Below are 11,472 nucleotides of genomic sequence, written 5' to 3'. Positions count from 1 at the left end.
TGAAAAAATTGTGACTAAACGTTTGGTGACTTACATATTCAATCCAATGTGAAAAAAAATAGTGGCTAAACATTTGGTGAGTTTCTGGTACCACAAAAAGACCTCTAAGTTTGGTTGTACTGCAGTTTAGGCTAACAGTGTTATACAAAAATTGTTTATGATGTGGAGGGTTAGCAAAAAAAGAGAACAATGTCTCAGAATAGGACACAGCTCTGGGTTGGGAGGGACATGGTGTATTTCTTCAGGAAGACTTCTTTTATTCTTTATTACATGGTATTTATAAATTTAAAATTACATTTACTTTACATTTCTAAAAATTCTCTGATGTGATTATGTGTGTCATATTGTGAACAAAAGGCTTGTTTGCAACACCTTTGCATATAGGGCAAACCTTTAGCTAGTGCTTGTGACCTGACCTATGATATGTAAATTGCCTGATAATGTGTATTGATCAGTCCCTGCGCTTTGCTCCTTCTTTTCCCGGTTTTTGGTTTGTTTGCCGAAGCCACGGCTGTTAATGTTCCTCCCTCTTCAGTTTTAATTTGAGAGTGACGATGTTCTAAGCGTGCAATGCATCTGTCATGGCTGGCTTCCTGTACAAGTTTATTGTGAATGTTAAGGGTCATGCTTTCTGTTTGCATTGTGTTAAATTAATTCCAAAAATCCAGGATTCCACTGTTTTGCTCAGTGCTGGGGGATGGATGTCACCAAAATGATCCAGAAGACCTAGTTTACTGATGATATTATGGAGGTTTATTTTTCTATGTTCATCTAAGTTGCACCATATTTTACAGAAAACCATTCAGCCCCTCCAGATGTTACCACATACACCTCAGAGCACTCCATACAAGTAGAAAGGCCACAGGGATCTACGTCACGAGTCACCTCAAAATACGGCAATGCTGAGCTTATGGAAACAGGCGATGGTGAGTAACTGTAAGCTATACTTATCAGTATGTTGTAACTCTATTACCATATTGCATAACTATGAACTGTTCACTTGATGTGGTTGTTTTGTCCTTTTTTTACCAACATCCCATTCCTATGGGTACTTTAAAGCAGACATTGCAGTCAGCAACATCTAAGCCTTATGATAGCTCCCCCACCCCTATATCACTAAACCTTAAAAACAATAAAAGCTTACCTTAGATACCATCTTCCAGATCATTTGTCTAGGTAGGTGACATGACTTTACTGTCTATCAGGATCGGACATCTGAGGATTCCAAATTTCACTGGAAGGTGCTCTCTCACTGTTCACCATGCAACCAATGCCTCCCAACTGGTCATGTCACCCATCTGCAGGTGACTATTACATTAATTTTAAAGCTGTCAGCATTTTGAGATTTTGTTTTTATTGGAGATTCTAAATTGACCCCCTCCACACTCCTATACACCATTACATAATTGTGGCATAAAACAGGAATTCTTGGATTGGCAAATATTGCAGTACAAATGTCCAAGCTAGCCAACTTTGTCAAAGTGATCCCTTTTTGGCCAGTCCACAATCTACATTGCAAAATGTGCCTTAGGATTGCCTGCACAGTATTTGTGAATGCATTTGAAAGTATTGATCTTTTATATGCTCATAAAGCAAGATCCTCTTTAAACCACAGTGCGGAAATTTTATTGGGAATATGAAAAGGGATATAAAAAGCGAGAGGGTGTCTAATCTGAAAAAAAGACCATCCAGTGTTAAAGTCTCAGCTGAGGGTTCACTGTAATGATAAAATAAGTAAATTATTTTTTGCTTGGAATAAATCAAAGAGCATCACTACATTAGCTCACATAATGCTGCCACTCATTGCGAGGAGAATAATCTTTCCATCCGTGTTCATGACCCAAGGCACAAATTAGCTAAACAGGTTTGGAAATTTCCTCGAATTGTGATTATTGGGCATTTGGATCCTACCTGTCTGTGAGGCCCCCTTTTATGTGGAATAGTGTGCTCTCTTGTTTTCCTAATTATGATCTTTAGCCAAACGGAAGTCACGGGTGAATTGGAATGCGAGCTGGATCTGTGTGAACAAATTTCAGTCCACTGTATTTGAGATGAAGTTCATTATTTTGAGAACGGTGAAATATAATTAGTAATTGCTGCATTCCACGGCCTGCAATTTCTCTACTTCCACATTAATGACTATCGCCTCTGGCATTGTGGGTTACTAATTGTATGTGCATTAAACTTTTGCTGGTAGATCACTGAAGCATTCCAGTTAATATGAGTTCATATAACAAGCTGGGTAAATTAAAGTGACCTTGTCATGAAAAGGCTGCCATTGTTGGCTTCCTTCTAAAATTCCTTGTTGCCTTGCTGTGTCTGGCATACATACCTTAAAATCACAAACCTACAACATGCAAACATGTAAAGAGAAGCTTCAAATTTCCAAATCTCTTTACTTATCCAATTAATCAGCATGATATATAAGCAGCTGCCATTTCAGTGACAATGGCAGTGGAAGCCCCTATGATTTTCTCTTGATAGGTACTGTTTAAGTATATAGCTGTTCCCCCTAAGTTTAAGCACCAACTCTTTCTATTGTTTTCGTTTTTCCCTAATGAAGAATTTTACCAGTTTAACTTTTCAATTATTGTCAATTAGACAAACCACACCTATGGAAATTCCAAAATTTTACATTTGTCACTGGAACAGGCAGTAAGGGGAAAAGATTTTCTCAACTTCCTGGTGTGTCTTCAGGACCGGAAGTAAAAATATCCATATTGGGTGCTTATGTGATAAATCTTGACCTCTGTTATGATGGTTCTCCATGGTTGATTATATTATCACACTTCATAAGCTTGTATTAGTTGTGAAGCTGCACCACTGTATAGCTCAAAGAATAGGCTGGGGGGGATTTGTCTTCTGGGATCTGGCAGCCCTTGCCCTTTATATAAAAAATGTTTGATATTTGGTACTTTTGTTCCTGCAGGTGTTCCTGTAAGCAGTAGAGTATCTGCAAAAATCCAGCAGCTTGTTAACACCTTGAAAAGGCCCAAAAGGCCTCCTTTACGGGAATTCTTTGTAGACGATTTTGAAGAATTATTGGAAGGTAAGAAAAAATACTCACCGTTTTCCAAATTTCTGGCAAGATTTAGCCAATTGCCCAAGAACAAAATGCATGTGTCGTCTGCCCTTGTTCTTTCAGTCGAGAAGTTTCTCTGTGTTTACAACATTTAATGATTCCAATGTTCTGCTTATTTTCATTTGTTCAGTTTGAATTTCTCAGACCCTGAGTCTTTATTGATAGACGGGTATGGAGAATAACCATGTTTTTATTACCGTGTTATACAACAAAACATAGGAAAAAGGAAAGACAGGTGTGTAGTTACACAAAGCCCTGGTATGTAGAGATTAATATGCACTGTGCACCTGACTCTCCTAGAACTGCCATGCCGTCATGTATCCACTAAATGAATATGATCAGTTTTTCAGTATTAATTTAAGCAGAAATGCAAGAGATGCCCGGAGCCAATAAATAATATTCTGTAGCTGGCAGAACATTAATATCATAATAATCATCTTCTCTACCCCTAGTTTAATGTAATTACATTGCCGGAGTAAACAGCACAGTAGCTCTGTAATACTGTAAGGTCTATTTCTACAGTTTGTTTATTACTAGGCTTGAATAAGCATCAAATGTCCAATTGTTTCTCTCTTTCATTATAGCAATACAAATGTATATCATTGCAGAAATGCTAGGACCTAAAACTGACCGGTTAATAAAACTCACACACTGTCTGATTCCACTACGTATATGTTAATGTTTCCAGGTTCCTATTTCTCCAGAACATCTCTATACATCCTGTAGTAGTAGTGTTTCTCAATCAGGAACCCTAGGGTTCCTGCAAAGGTTGCTAGAGGTTTCCTAAACCATAAGGAATTTTTAACCCTCAGGTCAGTTTAATTGATATCAATGCTTTTTTAGCCATATGTATAGGTAACATTCTTGAACCAAATGCACAAAATGTGTTTTTTTGCTGCTAATATTTAAAGAAGTAAAAAAAAAATTACCATGAAAATATACATCCATGATGTGATTTTTAAAACATTTACTTGAAGGAGGAAAAAAATTAAAATCAGTCTGTGTTTTTTTTTCTTTTGTGTATTATTGTTTGCCACCAGTGGATGGCGCTGTACCATCATGAAAAATGTGTAACAAACTTATGTCTCACATGGCAAGAATTTGTTACACAGTTCGAGGACACGCTATCTACTGTTGTGACTTGAGTATAAGCTGAGATTCTTTTTCTAATGGCATTTTGAGAGAGAACAGTGTCAATCTATACGGAAAATGGGAAAAAGCAACACAGGGAACTAGATAATAGAAGTAAAGAACAGAGTGGCAAAAGGACAAGTTCATCAGCCTGCTGATAGTAAAGATACCGCCATATACCTGGTATAGAGCTATTAAAGCATAACTTCAGTCTTACATCATTATTATTAAATTTCATTTAAAAAGTGCCAACATATTATGTAGTGGTGTACATTAAATATGGGTAGCAAATGACAAACAATGATACGGGAGGAGGAGAGCATCCTGCCCAAAATAGCTTACATTTATGCTTCCACGGTTATACAAACTCATCTCCGATTGCTTATTGTAGTTTCACTGCATTTAGCTTCCCACAGTGTGGATTAGAAGCTATATCAAGCCAGAAAGAGCCTTATTTAGTGGCTGGAAAACACCAAGTTTTTTTCTAGCCCTTTAATCCCCAGTTTGACATTTCTAGTCCATTTCCTTCATTCGTTAGATTTCAGTTTTTTCAATCATGGAGACCATCACACATGGGCACTACTTGAGAAGTTTGCATTCAAATGCAGCTATGAAGTATTCCAGACTGACAAATTATCAGGATCCAGCCCACAGCTTGCATCCTAGCTGGGGGCTCCTAAGAGCGCTAGTAAGCAGGGTGCTATAATATAGGGGAATAGAGGAACCAGGAAAAGCAAGTAATTTTTTTTTGTTCAGTACTTTATATTAGAAATCTGATCTCAATAGATGTATGGATGTGAAAAAGTTGAAAAACTCTACATTTTACTGTGTATCGTTGTTATCTGTGGCCTCTGTCTATGTTGATGAACCACTTCTTTAGGTGTCCTTGTAAGATGAAAACTCTGAAAGTAATTGTACAATGCATTTTATTGAATGTTTTGTGTAATTAATTCTAGGTAAGAGCAAGTTTCTCTTGATGGCATTTTTGATGGATTTAAATTGATTCTTGCTATTGATTACAAGTATTTGATGTGCCATGCACTTGACTGATATTAGAGTAGCATTACAAACATTTTCACCACTATGTCTAATTAAAATATTGATGGTAACACAAGAAAGTGGTTAGATTTCAATAGTAAGGTTAGTCAATATACAAAATGCCATGCACAATCAATTTTTTATGTTTATTTAACTAAAAATAGGTCGTAAACATGACTGATTTGATCGTTTTTTGATTGCTTCAATGTATTTGTAGAATCAATCAACCTATTGATGGAAAATGTTATTCTATGATTAGTTTAGGCTATAAAAGTAATGCTCCTTTATTTTTTTTTTTAACTTTTAGGTATTGTTACAGTTTTGCTGCTGGTGAGATTTTACCAAAGGCAGAATCAGAAAATGAAAAATTGTCTTTTCTTGGCTGGAACATTGTAGAATCAGAATTGTTAGCTAGACAGCAGCATGGAGGGTCACCTTAATTCAGGCAGCTAGAGAGTGACTTTATAGAAGAAGAATGGAGTGTTATCAGATCCATAGTGTGGCCTACCAATTGAAACATGTGAATTGTTTCATTTGGAGAAAACTTATCTATGTTTATTATGTATAGTTACGTGGCTAATTTTACTGTTATTAATACAGTGTCCTCTACATTGTCTCCCAAGTTCAACAGCCCGATCCAAACCAGCCAAAACCAGAGGGAGCACAGATGTTAGCTATGAGAGGGGAGCAGCTGGGAGTAGTCACTAACTGGCCTCCATCACTGGAAGCAGCACTACAGAGATGGGGAACCATATCACCTAAAGCGCCCTGCCTTACCACAATGGACACAAATGGAAAACCACTATACATCTTAACATATGGTAAGAAATTTGTTTTCTGCTTTTCTGGCTTGCAATTCAGCAGTGTATTTGTAAATAAGTGTTTAACTTATTTAGCCTACTTGAATACAAAACTGAGTCAAATATTAATGGAGATTCCTTTAATACAGGAACCATGCTTTGACTCAAGTATAAACCTAGGTCACAAAATTATTTATTATTTAGTGATGGGAGACACCTTTTAAAATGTAAGATGTATATAATAATGTACAACAAAAAGATAAAATATTTAAAAAAGTTAAAAAACTGAAAACTGATGAAAGTGGATTTATAGTGGTGTTTTCCTTTAATATGCACAGTTTGATGTGTTTGACAGTTTAATGCCTCTTTTACTGTGATTGTCTGAATTAAAATTTCCTTTCATTAATTTATTTATGTATTTCAATTTATGTTGATATATGGGCCTAACAATAATTCCTTTCTGCAAGACAAGGTGGATTTCACCTTTTAAATATGCAGCAGGCCAGACAATGACAACTGTCACCTGATTGGTAATGATCTCTAGCTTTCAGGATACATCACAATGACTTATGAGCCATACCATCCTACCAGTCCAGAAGCTGGAAGTAGTTGCAGCAATCTGCAGGAGGTACAGAAAAGCTCTGAAAAGAAAAGCTAATTGTAGACTGAAAGCTTGAACAGAGGTGGCTATAGCTGATCTCATACACGCTACTTCCCGATCGAGTAGTGCTTAACTCCCACCCCCATTTATCTCCGAAGACTAGCACAGCACCTCCATACTGTATTGCAGTCCAGCTCCATGGTTGGACCAAAATAAAAAGATCCAAATGTGATTCTAAGGGCCAGGTTGCCCATTACTCCACCAAGTGGGAGGAGGGTGCTGTGTATATCCTTCTTCTGTTATTCATGCTATACAGGTGAAAAGTAATAACTTTTGTGTTTGGTGAGCTAGGCTTACCTGTAAGTGGCAGCAAAGGAGGAGAGGATCATCTTCCTGTTTCATACGTGGATGATCCACTTTCAAATCAACCGTACTGGTGACCATTGGTGGCCAGGCACCCCCTGAGACAAGTAGAAACTAAGATTGTTTTTCTAATGAGGCAAAACAACTTGTTTTATTCTTGGATATATATGGTAGTACTCCTATCATGTGATTTAAAATTAGATGTGTAATTAAAATAGAAAGATTTTTTTGTAATTTCATTACATTCTGTTATAGGAATAAAGAGGTAAGGTATTATATTAGTGGATTTAAATTAATTGTTATTGCAGGCCTTCTAATGAAAGGTTTTTGTTTTGCACTGTGACTTAGTTTTCCTAACTTAAAGGATTACTTTTAGGTCTTTAGCCAAAGCTGAGGGATCCCCCTGAAGTTTGACTAATTCTATTCTGTTGTATACCATATGACATGTTGATAACATACAGTACTAGTTTCCAGTTCCTCAGCGCTGCGTAATATGTTGGGGCTAAATAAATCCTGTGATATACCACCACCATTGCCATATCGCTATATAAATCCTGTTTATTATTATTAATAATAATAATAATAATAATAATAATACGAGGAAGAAGAAAAAGAAGAAGAAAAAGCATTGCTAACCATTTTCTAAAATTACTGGCCGCTTGGATGTACTTTCGGTCTTGTGAGCAGAAATGAACATGCAGACAAGGAGAGAAAAGTCAGGACCCTGAATGATTCTTCCAGATCAAAGACAATACTGAAGTTAGAGAATTAGGATGACAACCAGGGAAGTTCTTTTTCCAGAAGTCTGCAATGGGAGCCTCCATTCTTTCTAATCACAGGTTTACTTTTAGAGGAATGTAAACAGATTTGAAGCAGCTGCTGTCAGACCACAGGGGGCCTTTCAGCTTGAAAGTCATCTTTATAGAATATAAAACTAAAAAAAGGGGGTAAACATTAATAATCCGTAAAGAGACTGCACAATAATAATAATTTAAAACGGCTGTAACTGATTCCTTTTTATGTTCAGCTCAGGTCTCATTGGATTATTCTGGTTGGCTGATCAGTCATAATGTGCTGGTATCCTTGCTGTGTAAATACACCTGTATGGACACATGCCGTGCTTACATTCTAACTTCCCCTTACATTTACCCCTGATAATGACCTTTTAGTATGTCTTTCTGGTATCACACATTACAATAACTGCTTAAGCAGCTGCTTAGGAAATTAAAAGCCAAAGTGAATTTGTGCTGAGAACATTCGGACTGTTAGTGGTCGGAATCAAAGCAAAACTTTCTTATTTATGGTGAAGCTTCCTCTCCCGTGTGCTTCCAGTTCAAAGCAGCCCTTGTAAAGTAGTATTTGTCCCCAAGGCATTGAGGTTAATGGTTTGTCCAACAGTAGGGGTCTGCTTGTTCATATAGTCTGTGTTTGTTTCAAGTTACTAGAATATTTTATAATGTTTTTAGGAGACAAATTGAATGGAATGGAATGTGATGTGGAATAAAGTTGAATTAGCTTTATTTTATGAATTTTAATGTTTGTATAAGGTTTTCTTTTTACCGGTTCTGTAACTTATTTTACAGTGCAACATTTTAAAAAGTATAAAACTACTTGCTTAGAGTAACCTCTGAGCTAACTACAAAGCTTTATCTTCTTTGGGGCAGTTCCCAGTCCTAAGCATTATTCTTTACGTCGGATGATTATGTATGATATGTTCTCTCCACCGAGTGTTAGTCTCAGGCCTGCTAAGAATATTGGGGTCAAATTGGTGGAAGGATTAGGTCTGCATTACACTACAAGGAGGAACAAGTTTGTAAGACAGTTTACTGGTTTGTTTTCATGCAAACTACAGTGTACTGTTCTACAGTTTAGCAGAATTGTTAATATTAGAGACTTATTTCTAGTGATGCCACCTTCTTGCCAACTGGTATGAGTAAGGTACTTTTTCATTTTTAGGTTCTATGCTTTTCCCTACCACATTCTCCTCATTTTCCTCTTCTCTTCTTGTCTCTTTTCTCCACCTGCTACCCTTTCTGTTTTTTCCCACATTCTTCATACATTGCTCTTGTTTTATCTTTTTTATACCTCTCCACTAGGCTGCATTTCTTTTATCAAGTATGTATTCACTTTGTACGATTCTGTTACATTTACTTAATAAAAAATAAGTTGTGAACAATATATCAAGGTTGTTCTGAACTATTTTGCATGACTGAAATGTATACCCTTAAAAACTTAAATAATTTATTTCTAAAAATGCCTTCAAATTAATAGCATAAGTGCATGCAAAGAACTTAACAGGGAAAAGAACCCTTTGTCAAGTTCTTATTGCACAGAAATAGGTAGAAAAATAGGCACCAAACCAATAAAAAAGATTAAAAAAAACTCCCCCTTCATCAGGGCCTAATAATGAAAGTAAAAGCACTACGATGATTAGTGTTGACAAGTATAAACTCTGAAATCTATTAATACACAAAGCTGGAGCCCAACCATTGTGGCAGCAATTACTGACAGGTTCCAGCTTTGGGCATTACTAGATTACAAAGTTTATTTTTGTAGTCACTTTCACTATCAAGCCCTGAAGGGCTTAATAGTGAAAGTGACAACAAAAATAAATGGATTGATTGATTGGATTATCTCATGAACTGCTTTGGATCCTATTTATCTACCTTTGCGTGGTATCACAAGATTGAGTGATCTTCGGCATGAGTGGCTTTCCCAGAGCCAGTGATCTGTAAAGATTGTTCAAGTTTGTAAAAAATCTAAACAATAAATAAACTTTAATGTCCAAAAGAGTTTTTTAAACACTTTAGGCTTGATTTATTAAAGCACTCCAAGGCTGGAGAGACTACAATTTTATCAGTGAACCTGGATGGTCAAGCAAACCCGAAATGGAATTCTTAAAGTCATTTGCTATTTGTTAGCAAATGTTTTCAATCCTCGACCAGAATCCATTACAGATTTTTTTGATCACCCAGCTAAAGATAAAAGTGTATTCTCTCCAGACTTGGAGAGCTTTAATAAATCAGACCCTGTCAGTCTAATTAGCCAATACCAACCTGTTCTATTTTGATCCAAGGCAAAGCTACAGGTTTTCTTCTAAACCTAGTCAACCACAACATATACTCATATTTCTTCCCCCACTGATATAATATGTGATTTAGAAGATTTAGAAGACTACACCTACTGGTGTCTCCTTGAAATACATCAGCTTATTTCCCATGGATAGACTATAGCAGAGGTAGGCAAACTCCGGCCTTTGGGCCGGATACGGCCTAGCCAGTATTCCAGTCCGGCCTAATGCCCCCTAGTTATTTATTGTTAGATTCGGCCTAATTGAATTGTCACCTTATTGTGAGTTCCCGCCACATTATTGAGTTCCCGTACAGTAACCCTAATTACTATGCCTAAAGAGCAGAAGCAACGCACAGCTAGGAGTCTTCAACCCTGAGTGGACTGACGAATTATTCTTCGTCCGACGCAGCAGCAAAGCCCTGTGCTTAGTGTGCAACAACACCAACAGCACTTTCAAGCGGTCAAATCTCAAGGGGCGTATCAATGCCAAGCACGTGCACACTTACAAAGTCTACACTGCGGAAGACTGAGGCTGCTCGTTTGCAGTCACGGTTGGAAAAAAACTTTCCTTGGACACCTTGTTTCTTCTGGCCTAGTGTGCCTTTTTGACCTCCTGAAATGACCTAGTAGTCCAAAACGTTTGCCGACCCCCTGCAATATAGCAAAATAAAAAAATAAATACACTCATCCATTGTGTGATGATGCATCTCTTACAGATCTCTTGGATTTTGTCCAAATCACCTACCAGAGACCACTTAATACAAGAGAAAAGCCTAACCCTAATCATTATTGGTTCTGAAAGTATGTTAACTAACAGGTATAGGAAGTGGGGACAACTGTTTCAGTTAGTTTTAACTGAAATAAAATGGTTTCTTTTTTCCATGGGAGAGCTCCTAATGTTTTACATTCCTCCTTGTATCCCCACCGGAGATTTCTCCCTGATTCCTGCTTTCCGAACAACCTTGTCATTAGGGCAAGATTTCAATTTAAATTTCTGAAGCAGGCCAGAGACTATAATGAAAACTTGACACAAGTCCTATCCTTTGCTCACTTTATACAAAACTAATAAATTCTAATAGTCAGTGACTGCCAACTGCCTGACCTCATGCTGACAACTCACAAACACAGTCTTCAGCAGTATCCCATAACAGAGTCCTGTAGTTAGGAAGAATGCTCAAAATCACACAGCTACCTGATATTGTTGTGGCTACATAGGGGCAGGAAGACAGCATATGTTATCAACAACAGTTAAAACATTTGACAGGGCAGCAACTGGTGAAGGGGGTCTCTAAACATTACGTTTGACCTCCTTGAATTCTCCACGGATAAATAAAATAGGGCTAGAATACAAATTGTGCATAAGAAGCCTTGCAGGCTTAGATTTA

At 37.1% G+C, this 11,472-nt stretch overlaps 1 protein-coding gene across 10 annotated transcripts in view; it reads left to right on the top strand.

Moving 5' to 3' along the window:
* DIP2C (disco interacting protein 2 homolog C) overlaps nt 1-11,472 on the top strand; it is a 274,574-nt gene that overhangs the window by 161,369 nt on the left and 101,733 nt on the right. For all 10 annotated transcript variants that reach the window (XM_072412615.1, XM_072412618.1, XM_072412620.1 and 7 more), the window contains 3 exons: nt 795-926; nt 2,930-3,049; nt 5,875-6,072. In XM_072412615.1, coding sequence (XP_072268716.1) covers nt 795-926; nt 2,930-3,049; nt 5,875-6,072 — 450 coding nt within the window. The remainder of the gene's footprint in view (nt 1-794; nt 927-2,929; nt 3,050-5,874; nt 6,073-11,472) is intronic.

This window comes from Pyxicephalus adspersus, chromosome 5 (assembly GCF_032062135.1).
Source record: "Pyxicephalus adspersus chromosome 5, UCB_Pads_2.0, whole genome shotgun sequence".
Taxonomy (NCBI): domain Eukaryota; kingdom Metazoa; phylum Chordata; class Amphibia; order Anura; family Pyxicephalidae; genus Pyxicephalus; species Pyxicephalus adspersus.
The sequence above is the reverse complement of the archived record's forward strand: the minus strand, read 5'-3'. Positions and strand labels throughout refer to the sequence as shown.